Here is a 27,694-nt window from a genome sequence, read left to right on the forward strand (position 1 = left end):
CCAGTCCTGTGTGAAGAACTTAAAATGTCAGATCTTCACAAGTGAACTTACATCTCACTACCTTTGATTTGTTTGTCCAGGCCAGCCCAGAGCTGGGCACGTTCCCTGGCTGGTTCTGGACAGGTTTCCTTCGGTATGCACGTGGTGTCTGGGCTGCACTAGCCCCGCGTAACCGGGTGCCTCAGCTTTGTTTGAGAGGGAAGCGTTGCTGCTCTGTTTCTTGAGCGAGCTCATCTGGAGCCAGCCAGGTTATTTGTTCTGAGAACTAAATTGTCCTTTGTTGCTTATTGGACACGCTGTTACTTTATACAAGCAGAGCTGTTTCAGCAATTGTGGCTTTGTTCCCAGATAAAAGATTACCATGAGAAATGGGCACAAAGCACAGATCGGACACATTGGTAGGATTTCCCAGATAGGTTGCTATGCAGTTTTTGCAATTTTCTGAATTGCATTCTTCTGGCATGAGGAAATGCCTTTTATTTTTCCTCTTACCCATGTTAAAGGTAGAGACAATAGCATATTTTTTTTGCTGAAGCATGTAAGCTTTTAGGAGAGTTCTGAGGTTTTTCAGTTGGTTTTGAAAATGTTATCCTTTACTGTGATTAGGTATGTTCCTCTTGTAGTCTGAAAAAACAATCAATTATATCCTAATGTCATCCTGAGGAATGTTGCTTTCTTCACTAATGTAATTTCAGGGTAAGATTTAAAAAGAAATCCTGTATCTATGAGTCTTATTGCTGGTAACTTTATATAGAAAGCTAAATATAATTCTTCCTCTGATCATACCAGTTTGAACCACCAAGCAGAGGCATTCCTAAACATCTGCAGTAGATTTGTATGCACTGAACTCACTTAAATACTTTTTTAAAAGTATTTTTATGATCTTTTGATGTGACCTAATAAACAAAGTACAATTTAAGGTTTGATTCTAATGTTATGGTGGTAAACTGGGAGAATTCACAACATCTATGAGGACTAAGCACACAGACTAGTGTAGGTAGACTAAAGTTTTCCCCTTTTTTTACCTCAGAGAGATGTGGGTCTGGTGTTTGCTTTCATACTTTTAAGGCTCTGGTGGTGTTGAAATGTAATTGGATATTTTTACCAATTATGTATCATATTCTCTACATTTATGATTAGTTCTACCTCTTTTTAGTTCTTTGCAAGTATATTAGTGGCTGAATAGTATGTCACTGCCACTTCTGCCTGTCTTGAAAACACATGGTCATACATCCTTTTTTATTTCCCCCTCAAAGGAATCTTTCAAACTGAAATACTTTTTTCCCTTCTTTTTTTTTTTAATGTCATCCTTTTTATTTGCTATTGCATTACAAAAGTTCCTGTCCTTTTCCCTCTCATGCCTCTTTGAGGACCTCTATTAAGATATTACTAGATTTTTTTTTTTTTTTTAATTTCTCCAAACCGACTGAATTTGATTCAGTTGCCCACGCAGGCATCTGGTGTGATCTGAGATATCCTAAGGTGTTCTTAGGCTAAAAATCTGACTTGAAACAACGTTTTGAAACTCATCCCCCACTTGTCTCCTTTTGTCTCCTGGTGGATAAGTTTTAGGGTTTCTAAGATCTACACATGGGGCTGGCAGATGTGGGTGAGGCCCTACTGGAGATCAAAGACATTCTGGACCAGCTGCTGGATACTTGGAAAGGTACCTGAGGGCATTTTGTATCACACCAGATGCTTACACGTGGGCAACAAATCAAGCCAAACAGCCTCCTTTTCTTCCTTGTGTTTTTTTTACTTTTTGGCTCATGAATTACAGTAGACTTTTTGAGTGAGTATATCTGACATAAAATTCATCTAAGCTTTTCTGTTTATGCAGAATAGTGTGATCCAGACTGTTGTATAAAAGTCAGGCTAGCAGAATACGTGCATTGTCCTCCTGCACTGACCTTACGCCTGGAAGCAGCAGAAATTAGTGTTGCTGCCTTACCTACAGCAAGAAAAAGGAAGGTGGATCTTATAAGGAAAATCCCATCAGTCTCAAGCTGTGGAGGCACCAGGTAGAGATAAGGCTGTGTGAGGGGACTGTGATCATCTCAGCCAAGTGCCATAATTGTGCATTTGTCTGGTTTTTAACTTGCAGAAGAAAAGAAATTGTGACACAGTTAAGAACGGGATAAAATTGGGGAAGAGACTGATAGAGAGAGGTGGTTTGTTCATTTACAGAATCATTAATAACTCCACAATAAGCATTTTTACTATTTTTTTTTCATTGAAGCATTTATAGAGCTGACCTGCAACTAGAACTAACAAACTTCCATCGCTGGTAGAAACACATTGGTGGTAAGATCAGAGGGGCAATAAAAGCCAGTCCTTCTAGACAGCAGTTCAGGGTGTTCAGACTTCGGAGTTGTGTCCCTCTCCCTGACCGAGGATCAGGACCAATCTGACTTTCAGGTAGTCTGGATGCAAAGTCAGAACTTTTCTCCTTCTGTTTCCACATTCTCCCTTCAGCATGAGTTAACCTTACAGATACAATTATTAAGAAAATAATTTTTTTAATGTTTTGCCCCTTGGCTTTGTTTTCATTCCTGCAGCTATATGAATAACTGGCAGATACTTGGCCAAACCACCTGTATCTCTATCATTGCTGCAAAATCAACAAAGACAGATTATGAATGTGCATTACAAACCACAAATTCCTGGGTACTTACCACTGGTTTTACCACCAACAAATTTAATTTTTTTTTTCACTTTGACTGTTTACTGCTCTTTATTAGATGCTTGAATTTATTACCTGGAAATGTTCTGTGAAGCACGTGCAGTGCTCAGCGTGCTGCAGTGCTGAAGGAAGGAAAAAATGGGCAACACAAAAACTTGCATAGTGTGCTTTTTACAACAGAATTCACTGTTTCATTTAGTGAACCAACACAGATAAGATTATTTTGGCATAAATGAAGGATCTGGTTATTTTTCCAGCATTTATATTCAAAGGTATTCCTAAGAAGAGCAGTTCAGTAGTTAACCTAACTGGCCTCTGTGTACCATTGACCTCTGCAATTAAATGTAGCTGAACCAGAAGTTAGACCAGAAGTTAAAATACTACTGTCATTGTTGTGAAAACTTCAGCATACTATCAAATGATAATTTTTCATAAACATGCAGAAACCTATTGTTCACTTGAGAGTTTAACTAGCTGGAACGGCACATTTTTTTAACTTTTTTTTTTTTTCATTTTGATTGAAAATATCAAAAGCCATTCTGAAGAGAACATTTTAGCTTTCACTTACAGGGTTACTTAGAGGGGTTCTCTTTTAGCACATGCAAATGATGGTGTAAAAATAAAACTGTATAATTTAACAAAGTGATACTAAATGTCTAAATCACTCTGTTTTCATCTATATGGTCATGAAAACGAATCTGTCATATTCTGACATAAAATAGCAAAAATAATCCAAAAAATTAATGGTCACACAAGTTTAAAAAAATAATAATTTTTATTATTAATTACAGTAAATTGGGAGTGAAAGCCCCTTAAATGAAGGTCCTCTTCTAGATCAAAAAGGAGTTAAAAGGCAAAATAAACCTCTTGTCTTCTGCCATGGGTTTGTGTATATACAGATATGAATTTGATAAGCACTTGATTAACTTCTGCTGGCCTGCACTAGCATCAGTTTAGATAAAAATAATGAGTGTTAGCGGCCTTAGAAGGCTGTGAACCATATAGGTCGTGGCTGCAGTGAAGTGGCACTGTCAGATCCATAAAACACAACTTGCACTGAAGAAAAATGGTCAAGCAGCTCTGTCTGGGGCTGGGCTGTGAGGCCAGCCTGCAGGACGGGAATCCATCCCATTGTGCTTCCCTGTGTGACCTGCAGCACCCTTCAGGGCCAGCCCCAGAAAGGCACCTGCAGTCCTTAGCAGGGACGTGGGCCAGTAGAGCTCACTAAGCTCCACCATTAAGACCTTTCTTGCCCTGAGGTCAAAGGTCCTCCAGAACAAGCTCAGATTTTTACCCAAAATAGCCCCAAGCTCTTCTGCACGTGCCCAGCCCTGGCAGCAGAAGAGCTCAGGTACAACACCCAGGCTGGGGTCTGGCAATGGCACTCGGTCTCAGTGAGGAATTTTTAAATCCAGCATCCCATTAGTTCTGTCTTTGAAAATGCTGTGTGCAGGGGTGGGAGCAGGATACAGCAGATGGGAAAGAGCCTGGGTACAATCCAGTGTCTGTTTAGTGAACCACTGGCCAGTTTATGTAATACTATATAGGTGAGTTCCAGGTCTTGGCCAGGACCTACTTAAAATCTCCAGGACAGAGCCACGAAGTTTCCAGAAATGTTTTAAATGGTATCTTGGTTGTTCGGGTTTTTTTAATCTTTGCTATATCTGCAGATGCATACAAAACATGTAAGAATGAGGTGTTTTCTTGCTGGAGAGGAATGTTAAAGAGATACTGCCAATTTTAAGCTTTAGGGGAAAATGCTTTTATTTTAGAGAATAAAAATGCTTTAATATTTGAAAAGCTGTTCTGCTTTTCTACAGTATTTGCTGAAATACCTTTTCAATGTTTAAGAAAACATTTTAACTTTCTTCCAAGTCTAGGAAGTGTGCAGCTTGGGCCATGGAAACTTATGAACACAGGAGCTTTGAAATGGGCTGTCTCCTCTTCAATTGCTCCAAATGTTTGACTTTGCTGTATCAGCACCAGTTTGGTGCTGATAAAAGCTTGCAGTTGTCTAGCTGTAAGGAAAGCCAGCTGTCTTAAGAACAGCTTAAGTTATTAGTCAGTCAGGCATCTGAAATTAGAAATTTTTGCTTGTGCATCCCAGGCTTTGGAATGCTGTCCTGTGAAATCTAACACTGCAGCCAGACAATTAGACCTGATACCAGGAAATTGCAGGTCCAAATTGAATGGAGTCCTTGAAGTAGACCCTGAATATGATATGCATGTGAAAACAGAGCTAAGTTATGCACGAGCAATAAGACTGTTATCAATATGAAAATGTGAAGGACTCCTTTCTTCCATCCTCATTCACCACAGACAGTGTAGCCACCACTGTACACTGACATTAGTGGGAAACATCCTGGCCCTACATGGGGGGGAGTATCAAGTGTTAAAGCAATAGCAGAATAAAGTGGCATGGCCTAATGAACAGTGTCAGAATTGGACCTACTGAAGGAGGAAAACAGTTGCTTCAACTTAGAGAATGAAGGAAGGGGTTTCTCTTGATGTAGTTAATGCATTTTGCAAAGCTCTTTACTTCTGTAGTGCAAGACATAGCCCTGTTCTTCAAGCACATGTTGTAAAAGTTATTTTGTACTGAAGCATAAGGCTGTAGCAATCAAATGGAATTTGGAAGGTTTTTTTGCTTTGGGCTGTAACAAGCTTTCAAGGCTGCCTGTTGATTGAACAGGCTCCTGCTATGAGGAGAGGAATTCAGGGATTGAACCCCACCTAGCTTGAGTCACTTGCTGTAGGCATTTGGAAAGTCACCCCAGCCTCTCTCTAGAGTTAATAAAGACAGATATACCACCACAGATAAGCCATGTGAGGAGCACCAGGCTCTGGGGCTGCTTCTCACCCAACATACTGCAGATCCAGCCTGGGTGAGCAGCCTGGGCACAGCCAGCTCCACAGCCATGTTGCAGAAGGACTACATTAATAGATAGGATTGCTCAGAGCACCTGCACAGAATAATGAGTGTTGGTTTCTACACTGCCTTATTTCCTCTTTCTTTCTTTGGTCCACAACACATTTATAAATAAAAAGCTTGGTGTGAATAAACTGGCTTGTGGTCACAAGACCTTGTGACTCAAAAGGTCTTTATTCACACACACCATATTCCTCTAGAGAATGTTTCAGAACATGTTCTAAAAACTGTAACTGTTGGTCTTAATGATTCATTTCAGTCTAGTAACACAATATCTCTTCTTATATATGTGGGTGTCATTAAGACCACTGAAACATGATGAATAATTTGTAGTTGCTAGGTATCTGGAACTATCAATCTCTTATTTTTTAAAGTAACAATTACAATAAAAAGAGTTTCAAAAGTAAACAATAGTGCTTAAAAGTACTAATGATGAAAACAGTGATTTAGAAACCAACCTATCTAGAACAGGCTTAGAAATAAGCCAAATGAATGCCTGAAGACAGGCATTCTCAGTTACATGTGTGGCCTCACATCATCCCTGTCCACCTCCCACACCGTACATCTCTGCTGTCGTTGTAAATAATCACTTTTTACCTTCAGAACTGTTCACCAGCCTTTTCTTTATCTTTCTGCCAAGACCAAGCCTCAAGGCTGGAAAGCCAATTAGAGATACAACTTCCCTGTCACGGCTGACTGCCACATTCATTCATTGGAGAGGGACTTTTCACAAGGGTGCGTAGTGACAGGACAAGGGGAAAAGGGTTTAAGTTGCAAATTTACAATTAATTACATTTAGATTGTGTATTAGGAAGGAATTCTGTGAGGGTGGTGTGGCACGGGAATAGGTTGTCCAGGTTGGGGATGTCTCTGGAAGTGTTCCAGGCCAGAGTGGATGGGGCTTTGAGCAACCTGGTCTAGTGGGAGGTGTCCCTGTCTATGGCAGGGGGGTTGGAATGAGATGATCTTTAAGGTCCCTTCCAATCCAAACCATTCGATGATTCTATGATTACCAGTTTGACACTGAATTCACAACCTGTGTTTTTTCTACCTCCTGCTTTTCCCAGCACCTCTCCCACCTCCTCACTTTGACTTCACCTTCTCACTAACAAATTCAGAACCACATTGCAGAGTTATTAGTATCTGCCTGCCTTTGTTTTGTCAGTAATACATGATTTTTAAATGAAAAAGTGATAATTTCTCAACAAGCCATTCCTATGCAGTCAGGAGGAAGCAAAGGAGGAGCACGGCATCTGTGTTTTACTCTTGATTTAGCTGGGGATTTAATTAGCAAATATATTTGTCGGACTTTCTGGTTTTTACATGTCTTCAAAAGAAATGACTGTGGTGATACAATTGACAAGGACTGCTTAGAGAAAGATGACTCCCAATGTAATTATGTTCAGTTTGCCAGCTGTGGCAACTATTTGAAAGACTGCACTTCTGGCCAGAGATTATTAGCTTATATATACCAGGTTACATACTTTCATACAATCTATTGCTTAATGCTTTATCTCCCTTGAGGGCATTAGAGATATTAGGGAAAAACCTGGATTCACATTGAAGGATGATTTGCTTTAGGAAGAAAGACATTTTTACAGTGAATAAGCATTACATGCATCATGTAAAGATGCAGCTAAGATTTTGGAAAGTGACTACTGAATCTGGGTACATTTTTAGAATTCTCAATCTAAAGGATTTATTTTACCAATGCAAGAGAACAGAAAATGAAGTCTTTTTAAAAGAGCCAACCAGAACCATTGCTTGCCACGCACTTACATTTGCATTTGTATCTGTGACTGATTTGCTTCCCACTGAAATAAAAAATAAAATGGTGGGAAAAACTGAAGACAGGTGCTAGTAAGGGCACTAACCATATTATCACATGCAATCACACTAGTTTCCTGGACAGCTGAAATAATAGCAGCCTGGTTTAGTGCCTTGGACTGGTTTCTACTGGGCGACTGCACTTCACAGTAAAGCCTGCAATATATCTGTCATCAAAATCAGCAGCACCTTAAATGTGATGCTGAGTAACTACAGCAAGTGCTGAGAAAATCTCCACATCTGCCCAGGCTTGGGTTTGCTTCCTGGAGAAGCAGAAAGATGATGGTCTGAGTTACAGAATATTTCCACCATTAATAAACTGAACTCAGTTTTACAAGATCTGAATTAAACTTTCAGCTCAGCCTGTGTAAAACAGGAGCAATAATGTTTTGGTGATTTGCTGATCCCTTTTGTTTTCAGTATTTGGATCATAAATTCTCTGTGTAGAAACTCCCTTTTCTGAGTGCAGTGATGTGAGGATATAACTCTCTTTGGAGAGAGGGGCTCCAAGTACTGATAAAAAGATGGTTTGAAAGTAGTGTGCACTGGAAAAACTGGTTTTTAGAAAAAAGATACTAGGTTTTAAACATGATCCCTGTCACAAAGTCCAAACCCCAACAGCAGGATGCATTTTGCAAATTAAGTCAGTCAGGAAGTCAGCAACAGTGAAAGCAGAACAAGAAAAGGCAGTTGTAGACAGCAGAGAAATCAGAAACTGATGGAACTAACATCATACAAAGGACTCAGCAGGAGGGGATGCAAATGACCAGTATCAAACAGAATCAAGTATGATTGAGAAGAAGAAAGGAAGAAGCTCTGAGAACAAACAGTGCTGCATTCAGTGGGCAAAAGTGCAGTTTGAGTGGGAAGGTGGAGAAAGCTCTGCTGATTTCTAAATAACAGATAAAGATGCTAAGATAAATGAAAGATAATAAGGTAAATCAAATATCAAAGAGCTATAGACAGAAGCAGGTCTGGAGTAGTATGCAGCAAAAGAAAAACCAAGTTAACGGAGGAAATAATTGGGAGAGCACTGAAGAATAAGTGAGGATTTTAAGTGATGATCACAGGAAAGAAAGAAGAGAGAATGGAACTGAGGAGACAGGAAGTTGAAAGTGGGAATGAGAGAGATGACTGGAACTTGAAACTGCAGAAAGAGTGTAAGGATTAAAGAGGGGTCATATAGATAGCCATTACTTCTCCTTCATTCAGAGGTATCTCATATTTTGGGGGTTTTTTATTTCCTTGTCTTCTTACTCATGCAGCACTTTATATATTTACACCACAGCTGCATTACATGTTTTTAATATTTGTTATTTCAAGCAGCTTGCAATATGACCTTAGGGGAGGCTTAAGGTTTTATAGCAACCTTTTACCTACCCACCATCTCTTCTCAGGAAATTTCCAGTTCATTCCTGCCATGACTGAAATGCTGCATGATAGCATCTTTGCAAAGCCTTCAGAAACAGCACAGGGCCAAAAGCATCTTATTGCTTCTCGGTTAGCATTCTCTCAAAGTCAGTTTAATCCCACATATTTAGTGCTGCAAGCAAGCAATTTCAGAAAATTAAACTGGAATTTCCCTATGTGTTTACGATATGGCAGTAATGATAGATTTTTATTTGTAGTTAAATATTATCCTGCAGTGTTTACCAATTAAATATTCAAGGCACACAGGGAAAGTGATTGTGGGCTTGACTGAAAGCCAGAGGAAGGGAGAAAATGTCATCAATTCAGCTGTGGTTTAGAATTGATAAAACTAGCCCACAGAATGATTTGTGAATAAATGTGTGCATTTCACTAATACATTGGAAGTGGGAATGCTTGCTTTTAAGGGCTGGAACATTTATGAGACATTTAACTCCTAAACAGTTTATAAATAGAGCTTTATGTTGTTTTCAACAGGATATACTGTAAACATGTTACTGGAGGCTACCATTCAGACAGACTGCATATAATCCAGGAAATGGAATATGCCATGCATGGTGGATGCCATATGAATAGGACTACTCTGGCAATAGCACATGCACTGTCCCTTAAAGCTGAGCTTCATTAATTATTATAAAGGTAGAAGTGAGGCTTACTAACAAAAGTAAGCTAATGCTACTCACAACATATAATTTGACCAGAAATATCACCTACAAGCAGAAAACTATGGGTTCTTTACCATCAAAAAGTACCATTTACATTTCGAACAAAACACAGGAAAAAAAATATTGTGTTTTTAGCTTGATATTATTCATTAATGAGAAAGAAAAACAATAGGAAAACCATAGAATGGTTAAGGCTGGAAAAGACCTTTGAGATCATCAAGTCCAACCATCAATCTAGTGCCACCACCATGTTCAACATTAAACCATGCCCTCCAGTGCCCTACCCGCATGTTTTTTGAACACTTCCAGGGATGGCGACTCCAACACTTCCCTGGCTAGCCTGTTCCAATGCCTTGCAATGCTTTCAGAAGAAATTTTTTCTAATATTCAATCTAAACCACCCCTGGTGCAACTCAAAACCATTTCTTCTTGTCCTGTCACTTGCTACTTGGGAGAAGAGACCAACCCCCACCTGGCTACAACCTCCTTTCAGGTAGTTGAAGAGAGCAAGAAGGTCTCCCCTGAGCCTCTTTTTCTCCTGGCTAAAAAACCCATCTCCTTCAGATGCTCATCATAAGACTTGTGCTCCAGACCCTTCATCAGCTCTGCTTCCCTTCTCTGGACTCACTCCAGCACATCAAATAAATCTAATAGGAAGTAAAGCCAATTTGTTGCCAAGTGGTCAGTAGTCTAAACAGTCCTATAATGCATAGTGATAATGGGCTTGCTGTCTTGTCCAGAAATCAAAGAAATTTTTCAGAGTCCCTTGGGTTTACCTGGCAGAACTACAATCATGTGGTCTCATAACTAGAAGGGATCCAACAGTAGAAATGCTGACAAGAACATATTTCCAGGGAAGCAGAGTACTTAAGAGTAAGGTGCTTACTAGTATTTCCTCTGACAATCTTGACTGCCTCCTGCAGCTCTGTTGCAGCCATGTGATCCCACGGGACTTGTTTCCATACCACTAGGAAGCACTACAGCAAGCACCGTGCCTGCAGATCAGAGGGACCCCGACATCAGTACTCAAGCCTGGTTTATGACAGGATCAGCTGTTATCTCTTAGGGCCGAGTCTTTTAATCCATCTACACAGTTTCAATGCAGGAGAGTGTGTGGGAAGGCAGAGCTGGGTGTTGCTCCTACACTCCTGCAGTGCTGCGGCCAGCAAAGGCTCCACACTAAGTCTGGCTGCACCGAGCTGCCCATAACACAAAGGATAAGTGGCCCCATCCACCAGGAGAGCCCTGGGCTCCTTGTGTCAGTGGCTCTCAGTGCCGCAGAGAAACCATGTCAGAGTGCAATAAAATCTGTGGTAAAGTTTTCTGAAAGAATGGAGTCAGGCAACTGCATAATTTGTTCCAAGAAGTCTGCATGACATATTGGTTAAGTTTTACAGCTTTGTTTGACATACCCAAAAGTGGCTGTCACACAGAAAATGTATCTTGTCTTTTCCTGAGCCATTTTTATTGCAAAATCTGTTATTCAGCATTCATTGATCCAAAAATGAATTCATACACTTTCTCATTAGTTTCCACACACTTCCTAAGCAAACAGTAAAAGTTAAAGGCTGGCAGTTCAGTATTGTTTATTGTTACATGGGGCTCTGTCAGTTTGAGTATGTGATGAAGACAAATACAATAGTGCACGATTTAAAACAGGAATCAGGAAGAAAATACAATCCAAGAGTTTCATTTCAGCGTTCTCAAATATCTTTTTGAATCCATGTCTTTTGGCACTGGCAAGACACCAACTGAGCTCTTTTGGCACAATGAAACACAGTATCATTGATTATGACAGATAGCCCCTGAAAACTGGGCAAAATAGGAAAAAGGTCAGGAAGTAGTGAGCACTCAGAGCACCGAAGCTTGAATTCATCAGAGTACAAAAGCAAGGCCACCATATCACTGCCTAGATCAGAAGAGAAACCTAACCAGGATTTCTAGAATCCTGCAGGTACGACAATACATTCTTTTCTTCTTACAGCTTAACCCCTGCATAGTAGCAATCCCAAAATACTGAAAGCATAGGAGCCAGACCAAACTAAATTTCCAACCATTTGATTTAGGTCATAAAACCAACTCTTCTATGAAGTTTAAATTAAAAAATTAGAATGTTTCCACACGAGAAGTTCTAATGACATTACCTATTACTGACGTTCTTAATTTTGCATGTCATGCTAGTAAAGTTGGGATTGGGAAGTGACAGGAAACAAAATAGCTACTTGCTTTTTTTCAGGATTCATGCACTCACAAAAGTAAGACCCTTACTTTAAAATAAAGAAAATACAATTCCATGTTATTCCATAAGATACTTGAAGTCCTTAGTTTACAGAACCCTGTACAAATACCCTTCCTTTGTGTATGTGTACAGTCTTTGTCTATTGAAGCAACTGGGATCTTCAGTGCCTATGCTTTGACATAACTCTCATCAAGGGAGGTTTTTGTTTCAAATTTTGTCCAGACAGAGGAAATTAATGACAATTTGAATTTTGTATAAGAAATCCTTTTGCTCTGTCTCTTTCTCCAAGTCTGCATTTCTTTCACCATTTTCAGCCCAAAAGTCAAAATAGATACAGTACTCAAAAGTCCTACCTTTGAAAATTATCCTCAGGTGTTACTAGCAGCTGCAGGTTCTATTGGAAATCCCCTTAAAAATTTGAAAATCTTCCCTCTCCAGATTTTCACCTCTCACCACTTTGCAGAAAACCTTCCAGAATTCTGATGCTAGGAGGAAAAAAAACCACCTACATTTGAACTTTGCGTATGGTAAGTATTCCTATCTGATTACTTTTCTGTTTTTCTTGTACTCTAGGCTAATGTTGCTGGCAATAATAGTCATTATATAAGTGTTGCAGCCAAAACCTCTAAACAAACTATTTGTTATCTCTTGAACAACTGCTCGCTCACTGACAATATCGTTACATGCCATTTTATGTTCACCAGAAGTTCTTTCAGTTTAAATTTAACAAAGACAAAAACCTAAAAAAAGAAACCTAAACCAACCTGATAAATAACTGGAGAATATATTAAAGACTGTGCAAGGAATTGCTCAGATAATAAAACGCAAGTAATAAAGAACCATTATGGAAATTTGTGTAGAATACCATATACATTATTCACAAGAGGAATTTAGAGCTGCCTGTTGAATTTGTATTTTTTTAAAATGTCACAGCTGAAACAGTTTTCATCCTCATGGGTGTACAAACTAATAGAGAAAGAAAGTACTGTTATCACCTCTTTTTGGGTGGAATAATCATTAGCAATTGAAGCATTAAAACACTGATCTCCTGACTCCTAAGCTACTGCTCTAGTTCCTCTCAAAGCATCAGCAGAGGCACTTTAGTAAAGACTGAGCTGGTACCTAACTTCTACAATCAGTATATGTTATCTGCCAATCTTCTGGGTTGCAAGGACACACAAATTTTCTGATATTTACATCAGGCTGTTTCAGGCTGAAAATTTTTATGTCAATTCCAAAAGGCACTTTGCTGTAATTACTGCCAATTATTACTTTATTGAGTTCTGGTGAACTTTTGGTAACAGATTGCAATACATTGTTATTGTATTACCTTGTCAATAGGGCCAATATTTTACACAGGTTTTGGAGGATTAACTACTAAACTTTTGTCTGTTTCTCCAAATTTGTTTTATGCACTTTAGCTCTAATTGTGAAAGTACTTAGGTGAGCTGTAGATCAATCACTTTGGATTATATTCTTGACTCTACATTTTGATTTACCTTGCATTTAAAAACCATACAAATTTATAATTAGATGTTACATGACAACTTCTTAGAGGAACTGACTGTGAAAAACCACAAAGTCTTTCACAAAGACTTTCTGTGATGTTATTTAATGAACTCAGCGATGGTCTGACAGCCAATAAAATGAGATCATGGCCAGCTGAGTGGATCAGTATTATCTTACTGTATTGGTTTTTTCCCCCTGGAAAACTCATCTCTCTTTCCTAAGCACATGCTGTTTCTTATTTACAATAGAAAATGGAGAAGTTTGTGCAAAAGTTTCTGCTAAGGAGAAAACTTTAAAAAAGTAATCATGGCTTATCCCCACATGGCAATTCTTATTTCATGTTGAGAGTATCTCTCAATAGAAGGGAATTCATTCAATCTGTTCAAAGCACTCCACGAATGTGGAATTCACCTGAACTGTCCATAGACAACCGATAGAACCAGAACACATTTTATCTGCTCTGGTTGAAAATGAGGATGTGATGAACTACGTCTTAAAACTGGCTCTCTGCTGGTTCTGAATGCAGTGAAGACAACCAGATCAAAGACAGGTTTCTGGATTGTAGACATCTGAGTTAGAGGAGATGAGCTTCATGCGCAGGGCTCACAGGAGAGGCTGACGTGCAGCAGCTGTTGTGCACTGGCACCTTGTCCTGTTTAGACAGGCACCTTTCTTTAATCTGGAAATCCCTTTGAGGAAGAGACCATTTTCTAATTTGGAATTTGTATTACACTTGCAACCAAAAGGTTCACTTATCACAGGCATAATGGTAATACCTCGTCTCATAATAAGAAAGCTGAACTCATCAATAAAGTAATACCCCTTATAGAGTTCTGAAGGGTTGAGTTGAGTTTATGACTAAATTGTAGCTAGTATGAGTTATTGGCATGTATTTAAGCATTTTGTTCATTTTCCTTGGTTTTATACTTTGAATGCTATTACATACAATTCTGCCTGGAAAGTCAAATGACCAGGTGACAAAGAGTATTGGTCTAACCTTGTCTGCAGTGCACCAGACAAATGCTGACATTCTGGCTCCCTTGAAGTCAGCATTAAGTCTTTCTTTGACTTCAGTGGCAACAGAATTTCATGCAAGCCCTGAATCCAATATATATAATACAGATATGAGAATAAAATTCACACTATAATTTATCAGCATTTCTCAGAGAGTGCATACTGAGGCATCATCTCTCAAAAGAGAATTGGAAAAGGTAACTAAAAGGAACAGTTTTATGATAAATAATACTGTAAAACATGCATATAAAGTACATATTACTGATATCTAGTTAAGGTAAAACATCTTTTCTATTGTGGTGGGTTTTTTTTACACTGCTTCTCTTTTGCTCATCTGTTCTACTGCCTCCATGCTGTCTGGATTAATTCATTACTCTAATTTTAATCAATTTACCATCCATTCTTCTCTGTGCAGGGATTCCATCCCTCCATAAACACACTTTGATCAGAAAGAATATTATTATCTTCATGTTATGAGAGGTTAGGACTACAAATTACCACCCCATGTATATTTTTCCATAATATAAAGAGTTTTACAAGGTATAAAAGAAATTCTTTCACCCTGATCAGGTTGCTTTTGGTTTGCTATAATATTTACATTATTTCAACTGTAGCTGCTGATGTTGGTCGAAAAGAAAGGAGAATGGTGTCCACTGGATACAGAGTGCTGTGATGAAAAAGAAGAGATTTACCTTTTCAGTGTATTTTGATATCTGGGGGTAACCTCTTCCTGAAGTCACCTGCATACCATGGGAAATTATAATCAATAGACAAGATACTGTAACAGGGGAAACCAGTGCATGACTGGTTTTGTGACAGTAATTATTAGGAAATAGAGACAAAGCAGAAAGAAAACAGAAAAAAACCCAAACTAACAAAACCAGCTTAATGTAAAGAAAAAAGATTCTGTTGTATTGCTGGTGGAAATGAGTGCTATCCTAAAGTCCCAACCATGTCACACACAGCCACCCCCAGCACTAGTTTTCTGACCTCACCTGAGCTTGCCATCATTCTGCTTTGTGTGAAGGGAAATGAGGCAACAGAATCCAATTTTTTCTGTTATATTCTTTTTGATTGTGAACCACAGGTCCTGTCCTGTACTCTGTAAGTCACCACTTGGGAGTGGTTTAGGTAATTCTAACAAGCTGATGCAGCCATCAGATGTAACTTCTATAGCTTAGGTCATAAAGAAAGACTAGCACTGGCAAGCCGTATCGATGCCTGAGGAGGTGCCTCCAGACAATGTGACAGGCATGATAGACAGTGGACAAGCCAGGCAAGTCCTTTGGTTGCTGTTCAAGATCATGATCATCTGATGTGTTACTGGGAATCACCTGATGAGCTGCCCATGGGATCAGATGATGACTAGGGACAAAGAGCTAATAGTGGAGATAATCTGATAGGAGTTATAAAAAAGGGTCCTCAAAGGCTGTTTTCAAACACCAAGAGGGAATTCTTAGAGGATATAATTATTCTGAGAGATGACATGGGTGTTAAGGGAAAGCTTGATCAAATTTTGCTGCATCATGTGGTGAGTTCACAGGCAAGACTGTGGTTGGGATGGAAAAGCAGTGTTCACCTAGCCTTTCCTTGTATTTGGTTTGGGGGTGAGGAAATACTATTGGGATTCTGGAGAATTCTGTCAAATGGTCAAACATCTATAGAGAAACACAGAAAGAAACTCTGCCGCGTCTGTGGCATTTTGGCAGTTAGGAAAAAACCCCAACCCCAAACCTCCATTATGTGCAGGTTAAGAGGCATGGCCTGGGCTAAGCTAAGAGGATGCTGCTGGGAAGGCAAAGGTAAGGAAGGGTCTGTCAGTGGTTTCTGTGGCTACTTCTCAGTGTTATCAAAATAATTTGTTAGTTTCTGTCAAGATTGAAACCTGATTAGCGAGTGTTCTAACACAAGTAAGGTGTCTCTGAAGAAGATGTGCAGGATGACCAGGATCCTGGGATGACTGGACTTGAGGTCTCACCTCTGTGGTAAATAACCTCTGCACAAAGAGAACAGACTGGAGTCTATTTGGACCAAAGGAAATCCCAAGGGTTCACACACAGCACTCTGGCTGAAATCCAGCAGAGAGTTCTCAAAAAGCAGAGAGTATAATAGCTGCTATAATTTATAGTAGCACTTATTTAAGTAATCAACTCTTATCTGAGTTTGCTAACTTCCTGAAATTGTTCTCTTGTTCTGTGAGAACTCTTACATCCTATGATATAATTTGACTCTCCTGGGTCTTTCTTTGCAGAATTAAAAAAAAAAGAAAAAAAGAAAAGAGTCTTTATTCATCTTGTAATCTACCTGAGTAAGTTTCCTGTTGAACTCAATATGCTTGTTTTTAAAGTTAGAGGTTTTTCTCATAATTTCCACTATGATGTAGCCTCCACACTGCCTAAATTTAATTTGAAACTGACAGTTTTCTATCTTTTTTTTTTCTTAAGCCTCTAGAGCTATGCCCCAGCAAGCCTACATATCAGATTGAAAGCGTCCAAGAGAGGGGAGATAAATTGTATTTGTTTTAGTAAACAGTAACATGCTCAGGCACAAAAGTAGAAATAAGAATTAAAGAAGTAAATTCATTACAACAATCAGTTCTAGTTTTCTTAGCTGTATTAAACAGTTATTCACCTCTAGAAAACATTAATTTCGTCTTATATAGTAAGATAATGCTGTTTTGCAAAGTGGTGAATTTCATGTTTGGTCAAAATTGTGATACCACATTATTACCTCAAAGAATTTCTAAAACAACCACTAACTTACAAGATCCTTTCCCATCCCACCCTACCAATATTTTTCTAAAATTAAGTATTATCTTCCCTCTCCTACCCCTCAAAATTTACCATGACTTCCGTCAATGATAAGCAAATACTTAAGGACTAGAGCTGTGCTCAAAAAAAGAAAATTCCTGGGGAAAAACTGATCCAGATGCACAAACAGCGAAGATGATGAAGGCACTTTCAAGGGTTTGCATCAAGTTCTACGCCTCTTCTGTTTGCAGCCCCTGCTTTTCCCATTTTGGTACCATCTTCTAGCAGGCACTTCAGCATGGGGTAACATGTTTGCACATGTTATTCTGCTTATTTAATTGTGTTGCACTAATGTTTAACAATACTTTGAATATACAGAACCAGGCATGGAGGGAGAACTCATGTGTATGTATATTTTAAATAAATACGTTTCATTTCAAGGTTTCAATTCACATTGTGAGATGTCCACATTATTCCTCAGTGATAAATCTGTGAGATACACAAGTATTCCTAAACAAGGGCTAACACAGCCTTTGTGAACTCCTGTCTTAAACGTGTCATCACTTTAGAAACTTTTTAACCGTTCAGGAAAAAAGTCTACTATTCTTAAGCAACCCTAGTGAACTCTAGGCTGGACTCAGAAGGACCTGAAGTTAATGAATTTCTGAACAGGGAGTAAAAATGAGGAAAAATCTTTTTCTTAAAGGATATTTCTTAGCTGTCTATGAGAAGAAGTTGGGTTTAACTTTCATTCCCTAGGTGAACTTTGGGCTGTGGCAGTTGTAAGTGAAGTATTTTCAGAACAATGATCAGAGGTGGATGTAGTCAGAGAGGATGAACTGGGAACCTGTGGTTGAAAATGCTATTACACTCTGCTTAAAAAAACCCCTTGAGACTTGAAACACTTGCTATTTCAGCCTGCTGTGGTCCTGTATGAAGAACAGAGGTTATTCAGCCAAAAGCACACATCTAGTGCAGGTTATTGCATACTGTGCAAGGCCTTTGTTCCAGCTATTTGCCAGTGCAAGATTGTTCCCATCAGCTGGTATCTTTATCTAATCTGTCCAATCTACCTGTAGAGGGTATGGTCTCTGCCCTTGATTTTCAGCACAAAGCTTTTCAAAAACCAGTGCCTCAACCTTTTTCTCTCCCACTTTTTCAGTTTCTACTAGTTTCAAAATACGCACGTAATCTCACACTGAATAAACTCTTTCCAAATAGTCTGTGCTAATCTTAACAACATGATGTCATCCAAACTCCACAGCATTTGTGAAACATGTTTTAATATTCCAGATCTTTTGATCTTGTCTCATAAATCAATCCCTTCATCTCTCTAATTATTTTAATTGCTCTTTTTAAAATTCCCTTCGGTGTAATTTTCTAACAAGAAGATTCCCAAAAATATCCCAGGCATGACCTAGTTAAGTAGTATGCACAGAGTACTCATGCCAAAGAAGTGGAAGAGAATTCTGTTAGTTCCTTCCTCAGTGATGGGATTCTTCCCATGGAGGCTTAAATTCTGTGGGCTTTGTTGTTACATTTTTCTGTAAAACCATATGTAATTTACTGTTTGCTTTCGTTCTACATGTTGATATTGCAGGTTTCTTCCTCTTGTTGATGTTTTCCTTCAGCTCTACCAAAGTTTCCAGGATGAACCTCTTCTTTTCTGCTGTTTTTTGAATTTGCTCATGCTGTTTTGCCAGCTTTCCCAGTTCCACCTCGCCCAACGAGCAACTGCAAAAGCCATTTATGGCTAATAACTGTTCTTTAAATCAAAGTTTAAGAAAGAGAGGCTTCATACTGTTCTTTGTAATAATTCATTAGCCTCTTCAGCTCTTCAACCTACTACTAAACCACAAAATTCTCATCCATATAAAAAAGGACACAGTAAGGCCACTGTTCTTTTTTCCACAGCAAATTTAACTGAAAAGATGATGTTTCAACTTTCTTTAAGTGCCAGTCTGGAATGGTCAACCTTAAATTGCAAAGCTAATGCCAGGAAAAGATTTGGATGACATATTGATGTTCCTTTTTTTTCCCCCCCTGTAAACCCAGGAAAGATGTTTGTTTGTTTGTAAGGGCATAATTTAGCAAGGCACTTGGCATGTATGAACAATTACATTTGAAGGTACTTAGGTGGCAGCATTGATATTACCTTCTTCCAATTATTCCACAGTGGAAAGACAATGTAATAGGTTGAATGGAACACAAGGCGTTGCTCCCACTGAAGAGAGTCAAAATCAATCCTTTATGGAATGAGGTAACTGAAACCACTGCAGCAGCCACAACTGAAGCTGAGATGTAAGAGATTGTAAACTGCAGGGATATTACTGGTTGTCTTGTGGCAGCTGCATATCTGAAAAAAAAAACCTCAAACAAACAGTAGAGAGATTGAAGTCAGCAGTATGGAAGCAATTATTTTGGTTAAATAAAAATAAAAAATAGATGGCACTAAGAAAAATCAGAGTTCCTGATGGAATGGCAACAAGCATACACAAGCCACCCAAACAGAACTACGTAATCCCCTATAATATCCAGGATTGGATCAAAGATATTGAATGGGAATCTGCAAAGCTGTATATTTTAGCTAATTAATCATAAAACCCCCAGCCTCTCATGCATGACTTGTGTCAAATGAAGACCATCTGAAGAAAGTGTAGTTACTACAGACCTGCAGATGTCTGTAGTGCGTCTCTGATGCACACCTCCAGTGAATGTTTCTGCTTTGCTCAGGGTGCCTGTGTGGAACTGTAACTGTTAAAAACAAGGATACTGTAAGTTTGCCCTGAAAAATACCTTATTGAAAGTTATAGAAATAATCACGGTAGCACATTAGATTACACGCTAACAATTACTTGTAAATCTTTTCATTTAATTGAGGAATCATGTGAAACCACTGATGCTATGGCATTGTGCAAATCCACTCTCATTCATGCAATAAAATGAAAGGAATTTGCCAGCTGGCAAAGCTCCTAGTAACTGACAGTCAAACATCTTTCCCTGTACTTGGTACTGGTGAGGCCACACCTGCAGTCCTGTGTCCAGTTCTGGGCCCCTCAATTCAGGAAGGGCATTGAGGTGCTGGAGCGTGTCCACAGAAGGACAACGGAGCTGGGGAAGGGTCTAGAGCACAAGTCTGATGAGGAGCAGCAAAGGAAGCTGGGGTTTTTTAGCCTGGAGAAAAGGACACAGAGGTGACCTTATGATCTCTACAATTCCCTGAGATTGTGGACAGGTGGGGCTCGATCTCTTCTGCCAGGCAGCCTGTGACAGGACGAGAGGACCCAGCCTTAAGCTGCACCTGGGGAGATTTGGGTTGGACATTAGGAGGAATTTCTTCACAGAAAGGTTAGTTAGACACTGGAATGGGCTGCTCAGAGGGGTGGTGGAGTTACCATCCCTGGACGTTTTAAAGGAAAGACTGAATGTGGCACTCAGTGCCATGGTCCAGTTGACAGGGTGATGTTTTCGGTCACAGGTTGGACTCCATGATCTCAGAGGTCTTTACCAACATAATTGATTCTGTGATATTGTGATTCTGTGATCAGTCTTATAGCTAACTACTTCTGGATACTATTTTTCTGGGTTGGTAACTAACTGCATGTGATTAAGGTAATTTGTGGCTTCAGCACGCTGTTTTACAGTTATCCGTTATGAATAAAAAAGACTTTAAACAAAAGGCTTTGAAGACTCCCTGGTGGTGGTCCCTCTGCAGGGAGGGACAGCAGGCCTCCTCCGTGCCCACGGCGGGCAGCAGGTGACACGCAGCAGCCCCGCCGCTGCTGCCGCTGGGACCGCTCCGTGGCCTCAGCGCCAGGGCACCATTACAGCGTTTCAGGGGGTAGGTGCGCGTCAGCCGCACCCCCCCGAGCTCCGCAGCGCTCTCCGGCCATGCCGAGCGGCCCAGCCCGGGGTCTCAGGGCCCGCCGCTTCCCCCGGCCCGCCCCGGCCCGCCCCGGCCCCGCCCCGCCGCGCTCCCCCCCCGCGGCGCCGCCGCAGCCCCCGCGCATATAGGGCCGCTCCGCCAGACGGCCGTGCTGCCGCCGCCGCTCCAGGTATGGCACAAGGCTCTATCTCACTATGGCAGCAGCAGCGCGGCACAGCACCCTGGACTTCCTGCTCGGCGCCACAGGTAACCGGGCTAGAAGACGGTGGGGGCGCGCCCCTTCCCCATCCCCCCCGTGTCGGTGTCTCGCCAGGGCCGCCGAGGATGAGGCCCGTGCGGGCACCACCTCCCTCCTCCGGCCTTTCCCCGGCGTTCCCGCCGGGCCGTGCTAGCCCCTGGTACCCGCCTCTGTTCCCCGGCAGGCGGGCGGCCCGCTGCGGCCTCCTGCCCTGAGCCCGCCGCGCCGGGGGCTGCGTGACCCGGGGGGAGCCCGCGGGGTCGGGCCGGGGGCGGGGGGACGTGCGGCTTCCCCTGGCCCGGGCGGTCGCGGCGGCTCCGGGCGGCCCCAGGGCGCGCTTTCCCCGTGGGGGCAGGGGGGGCGGGAGGTGCCGAACCGCAGGGCCGGGCGAAGGGAAGGGGAGCCTGGCTGTTGGCGAGCGGCCGGGCCCGGCCACCCGTGAGGCCGCCCCGGCGCTGCCGCTGTGCCGCCCCTGCACCGCCCTTGAGGCCGGTGCGACGAACCGGGCTGGCGGCTGCCGCCGAGCGAGGCGCGGGTGCGGCGCGGGAGTGCGGTGTCACTGCGGGGCTGCTCGAACCTGGTGGAGGACGCGATTAGCGCTGGAGCCGCTGGCTGTGGCGAGGCCTGACCCCGCGGGTATCTGTAGGGGGCACGTTTGGGCCGCGGCGACAACCACGTTTCCCAGCGGCCGAGCTGGGTGGAAGGGTTTGATGGGGGAAGGGGGGAGCTGCCGTGGGCGCCAAAGCGCCTCGCTGAGTGCTGAGCCAGGCCGCGGGCTCGGTGTGGCCTTCCCGCTCTAGGCACCCGCCCTTGGGGCCCGGGGCCGGCCTGGCCTCCTGTGTCGAACCCCTTTCTCCTTCCCAGTTTGGTAGTTCCAGTGAAGGTAGTTCCCTGCATCTGCAGACAAAATCTGTTAAAAGCTTGGTTTAAGAAAGAGGTTCCTGACCACAGGGGCTTTGCTGCGAAGCGTGCCCTTTGTGGCACTGCTACATGTGCACTTCTGAGAGCCAGGGAGGGGAAGGTGTTACTGCAGTTGTTCCCAGATAGTGTGCTTTAGGATAGCGTTCTCTGGTTTTCGCAGTGAAAACCTTTCCGTTTCCCTTTTACACTGAGTTTTTTTCAGGGCAGGTTAGCCACTAATGGTGACCTAATGGCAAATGAGATAGTCCTGCTGTTTTCCTTGTGCTTGACTAATCTAGTATGAGCAGAATTGGTAAAACAGATTAGTGTAAAAACTAGTTTCATGGAAACCAACCGGCCTCCACAATGACCTCTTCGCCTGTGTGGTTCCCTGAACTATCATGGGTTCAGGAGTTACATCAGTGACTGGCTTCTGCAGAAGGATCAAAATTGCTTTGGGGAGAAAAGTAGGTGTATTGAAAATAGGCTATAGGTGTGTTAGCTCCTCTGTGATATAAAAATCAATGCCGTTAACTGTAAAGAGAATGTAGTAATATTCTTAACTATTGCTTTGGGTTTAGTTAGGCTTTTCCACTTCCCTGTACATTTGGGGAAGGTCTTTCTGACCAAGATGGATGTACCTAAATGGGGGTGGGGTGATGGGCCCAACTGTAGAAGTGTTGCTGTGTAGATCAAAGGAGGGAAGAAACATTTTTCCCTGCTTACATTTGTCTTAGTGCAAGAGGCATCTTCAGTGAAACATGAAGAACTTTCTTTTAGCCGTGACAGCTCAGTAGTTGGTTTGTACTTTCTATGTGGAGTTTTTCCCCTCATCTAGTGTTTAGGGTCCGAAGCACAAAGAGTTATCTAAATAGGACATGTGCATGTGTAGTTTGTGTCACAGGAGTTAAACCTCAAAGCTTAATCATAGACTGTCAACTAATTGAGTTTTTTTCCCCAATTTAGGTGGACAATTAGACTTTTGAAGGGTCTGGAATGCCATGAAATGGCATTTAGTAAATGTGTGGTTTTGGACCTTCAGATCTTGTGAGGATAACATGTTATTTCTAGGTCTCAGCTAAAGCTGTTGAGTCTCTGTTTGCGTTCTGGAGAAGGCAAAATCTGTAAACGTGGTAAATGCACACTCTTCTTCCTCAAAACATAACTGTGTCCTTGCTTTTTGACAAATGTATATTTTTGGGTAGGTATTAATATAACTAAAGTTGCCATAGAATGGCCTGGGCTGAAAGGGACCTTAAGGGTTATCTACTTCTAACCTCTCTGCCATGGGCAGCTGCACCTTGGGCTAGGCCATGTTGCACTGAACCCCATCCAACCTGGCCTTGAACACTTTCAGGGATGTGGTATCCACAGCTTCTCTGGGCATTCCATTTCAATGCTTCACCACCCCCACAGTAAAGAACTTTTTCCTAACATCTAACTGAACCCTACTCTCAGTTTGAAGCCATTCTTCCCTGTCGCTCCATGCCCTTTTGAAAAAGTCTCTCTCCAGCTTTCTTTTAAGTTCCCTTCAGGTACTGGAAAGCTGTGATTAGGACACCTCAAAGCCTTTTCTTTTCCAGACTGAACAATCCCAATTCTCTCAGCCTGTCCTTGTAGAAGAGATGCTCCATCCCTCTGGAGCATCTTGGTGTCCTCCTCTGGACTGGCTCCAACAGGTCCATTTCCTTCCTGTGCTGGGGACCCCAGAGCTGAGTGTAGCACTGCTGATGGGGTCTTGCCAGAGCAGAGGGGCAGAATCCCCTTCCTCACCCTGCTGCCCACACTGCTCTGGATGCAGCCCAGGACACTGTTGGTTTTCTGGGCTGCAAATGCCTGTTGCTGGGTCATGTCCAGCCTCTCACCCACCAGCACCCCCAAGTCCTGGGCAGGGCTATTCTTGATCTGTTCATCCCCAGCTTTTGTTGATACCAGGAGCTGCCCATACCTGGGTGCAGCTGCTTGCACTTGGTCTCGTTAACCTCATGAGATTCCCATGGGCCACTTCTTGAGCTTGTCCAGGTCCCCTTGGATGCCATCCCATCCTACAGGTGTGGCAACCACACCACTCAGCTTGGTGTTACCTGCAAACTTGCTGAGGGTGCACTTGCTCCCTTAATCTGTCATTAATGAAGATATTAAATGACACTGGTGGCAGTAAGGACCCCTGAGGGGCACCACTTGTGACTGATGTCCATTGAGACCCTGAGCCATTGACCACAACCCTGTGGATGTGATGGTCCAACCACTTTCTTTTGCACCAAACAGTCCACGCACTGAGTCCAGCTCTCACCAATTTAGAGACCAGGATGTTGCAGGGAACTGTGTCAAAGGCTTTACAAGAAGTCCAGATAAATGCCATCTGTACTTTGTAGAAGGGTTGTACAATAGTTTGTTTCATTGCAATGCATCTTGCAATAACTGTACATGGGGTTTTTTTAAGAATTCTGCTTGTCTGAGGGCCATTATACATGGTTGAAATAATCTGTATATGTTTCTGACTGTTCACTTTTAACATAGCAGCTATCCAAAGGCATCGTTGTAATTGTCTACCATCAAGACTGAAGATGATTATAAAGGCTGAGATAGTATTTGAGATGTTAGTAATTCTCTGGGATCTGTTTATTACTTTGTTCTCTGGTATGTGTGACTTGTCTTTATCCTCAGTCTTCGGAGTTTCTCTGTGAGTAAAGGATGGAGGCTGTCTTTGTTGCTGGCAGGGAGAAGATCCACAGGACACAGCTCTGCATGAGGAAGATGGGATTTTGTCAAGTGTTAACACTTGAGCAGCTATTAGCAACTGCTTGTGCTGCAGAATGGTGTGGATTCTGGTGGGTTGTTCTCACTAGCTGACTTACTTGGCATGTTACAAACCCTTTCGATTAACAGCTCTGGTTTTTTCAGGCAGTCCAGTTGTCTTGGGGTACAGGACTCTGGAGCTTGTCATGTACATTCTTCAGGACTCAAATGTACTCAGTAAGGATCTTGAGAATGATAACTTGTTATGTAGCCATTTCTTAGTGTTGTGGTCATCACGCCTGTAAGATTGTTGGAAATGCCAGCAAATGTCAATAAAAACATGGATCTGGGGAGTTAGAGAAAATAAGTCCTTTTGTATTGGTTTGAGATGGGGGGGGACACAATACTGTCTTGGGAATGGATTTGCATGAGATGAATGAAGCCATGTACTTCTGCTAAAAGCTGCCTTTTTTTCAATCTTTTCAATAAATTTTTTCATATACTACAAAAATCTATATACTAGTCAAAAGAGAAAAAGGCCTTTTGCCTGTCCTTATAACTATCTACTCTAATTAGGCATCTGATTAGTTTTTTAGAAATAATAATAGTTAAATATAAGCAGGGTTGAATCTTTGATAGCTGGATAGCATAGCCTGACTTCCAGTGATAGTCTTCTCAAGAGCTGATTAAATTAGTAACTGTAGATCACAGGCCTTTGAACAGAAATATTTTGCTTATCTGTGACCCTGCAGTCAACTTTAGCAGGCAAACACCATAGTGTTCCCTATCCTAAAAGACAAGAAGACTATGTTAACATTTATAAAAATGGACACACATCACTGGCCTTCCTTAATTGGGGCACAGAAAGCTTTAGTTGTCTTTTTGTTAGTCAGAAGAGATGAAATTGAGACTCCTCAAGTTATTTATTCTGAGGATTTTATTATGAAAGTATATAGATATTTGATGCCTTATACCTGTACAGAATTGATTTTAGATTTACTGTATGTTGTAAGTCTGCTTGCACATGGGAGCGTTTCCATCCATGTGTGAATGCGTCATATAAGCTTAGTTTTCTTGGTTGTTGAGTATTGAACTGATTAATGTTCTTCAGATTATTCTTAAGAGTGGGAGGAGAGATAATGTGGAGACTCTTTGTGAGGTTTGGGTTCTTCTATTTGCTTCAGAAAATTGCTTTGAAAGGCAAATTAGTTAGAAATCAGTTTGAATTGTCTCCATGTTTGCTATTTGGGATTATTGCTGGGGGGATTATACATGGTATATAGGGTACAGTGGCACAAACAGTGGTGCCCATAATACTTGGGGCCAGGGCATAGATGAGTGAGTTGGTGGAGGAGAGCAGTGATTACCTGAGCTGCTATAGTTATTAAAACAAATGCTTAGGAAGCTCTTGGATAAATTACACACTCTGGGAATGCTGGGCTTAGAGAGAGTGTGGGTTGGGCAATGCTTAAATTTTTAAGAAAAATTGTAAGTGAATGTGTTGTGTGCACACGATCTGGTTTTCCTCAAATTAATGTTTTCATGGAGATAGAGGGGAATGACCTTTGAGGGCTGAGCATCCTCTGTCAGTAGCTTTGGTCCTGTCTGCAGAGTTGGGTCCATTGCTCAATTCTGAGACTGCAGGGGGGGAAGTCTTAATTATCAGATGGTCTGAGCTACTCTACTAAATATTCTTTCAGTACTGAAGGTTTTACTTAGGCTGTCAAATCGTTAAATATTTGAACTGCATGCAGTTAAAATAATATTTTCATTCTTGTCTTTGTTTGGATTGGAAATCTTAATGTTCTTCATAGAGCAGTGCTACAGTTTTATGTACTTATTTTTGGCTGTGCTGATCTAAACTTTTGAAGGGGGGGGAAGAGTTGACAAGGTTTTGAGTTTTGCAGCTTTTTAAAGCCTTGTTGCTGAGTTTCCTTACTTTAAGAACTAATTAAGAAAATGGCTTTCTGAAGGGATAATCTCCCAGCAAGAGGAGTGTTTAAGAGAGCTAAATGCTGAGGGGGAGGTGCTGTGTTGGCTCTTTCTTGCCACCATCTACCTGAATTTCTACCTGGGAAAATGCTGCATGAATGCAGTTGCTTGCATGTTTTGAGCTGTCTTGCTGTAGTAAAGACAATTTGGAGCTGGTGCTGGTTTGGTTTATTTAGCAGATAATCAGCAGTTCTCGATATTGAATCATTGTTCATTCCATGCTAAATGCGGAAATAGCAGAGAATGCAGGAAAAGATGACTGGCATTGAAAACGTGATATTTTTCTTGAAAACTTGTTGTTTCTTTCTCAAGTAAGTCAATCTTGTATATGAAAGAGCAAGAAACTGTCAAGATCAGTACTAGTTTAAGCCTAAGATTATAAATGAAACTCATCAGTAAAACCTTTGAGCACTTGCCTGTGTAGAGAGTTATTTTTAATTTGATGTTCTCTGGTGGGTGCTTTTGTTGCCTGATATGCTAGAGATGCTAGGGCTTTGTTTTTCCTATGAGACGGATTCTGCTTTTGTGGCTGGAGCTGGCTGCCGTTAGCTGTAAAAACACATTAAGTATATTTGAACTTCTTGTGAGGGAATGGCATCTCTGATCCTTGTAGCTAAATTTGACTGGTTCTGTCAAGTGTTGGATTGTCTGAAGTGCTGAAACATCTGATTGCAGTGATAACATGCAGATGACAGGCTTATCTCTTTACTTTATTGATTTATGGTATGTGAACAAAATTTGCTGACTCCTTAGCTATGATCTGTATGTGAAGACCATGTAAATAAGGATTAAACAAGGCTCAGATATCTCTGGAGCTTGCAACTGTGTTATCAACCTTGGCTAAAGGTGTGTTTGCAACTGGCAGTTCAGAAATGGGTCTGTTTTGGTTATGTTT

The 27,694-nt window shown here is 41.4% G+C and overlaps 1 protein-coding gene and 1 long non-coding RNA gene across 2 annotated transcripts in view; one reads left to right on the forward strand and one right to left on the reverse strand.

Moving 5' to 3' along the window:
- Positions 1-10,048: 10,048 nt before the first annotated feature.
- LOC116440248 lies at positions 10,049-21,936 on the reverse strand. The gene is made up of 5 exons (XR_004238468.1): positions 21,746-21,936; positions 19,716-19,798; positions 19,200-19,414; positions 14,987-15,034; positions 10,049-12,256 (listed from the first exon to the last, which is right to left on the reverse strand). It is a non-coding gene; the product is annotated as an uncharacterized LOC116440248 (long non-coding RNA).
- SMS (spermine synthase) overlaps positions 21,010-27,694 on the forward strand; it is a 46,092-nt gene continuing 39,407 nt past the window's right edge. Inside the window, exon 1 of the mRNA XM_032100814.1 lies at positions 21,010-21,176. Coding sequence (XP_031956705.1) covers positions 21,125-21,176 — 52 coding nt within the window. The 5' untranslated portion in view covers positions 21,010-21,124. The remainder of the gene's footprint in view (positions 21,177-27,694) is intronic.

This window comes from Corvus moneduloides, chromosome 2, assembly GCF_009650955.1.
Source record: "Corvus moneduloides isolate bCorMon1 chromosome 2, bCorMon1.pri, whole genome shotgun sequence".
Lineage (NCBI taxonomy): Eukaryota > Metazoa > Chordata > Aves > Passeriformes > Corvidae > Corvus > Corvus moneduloides.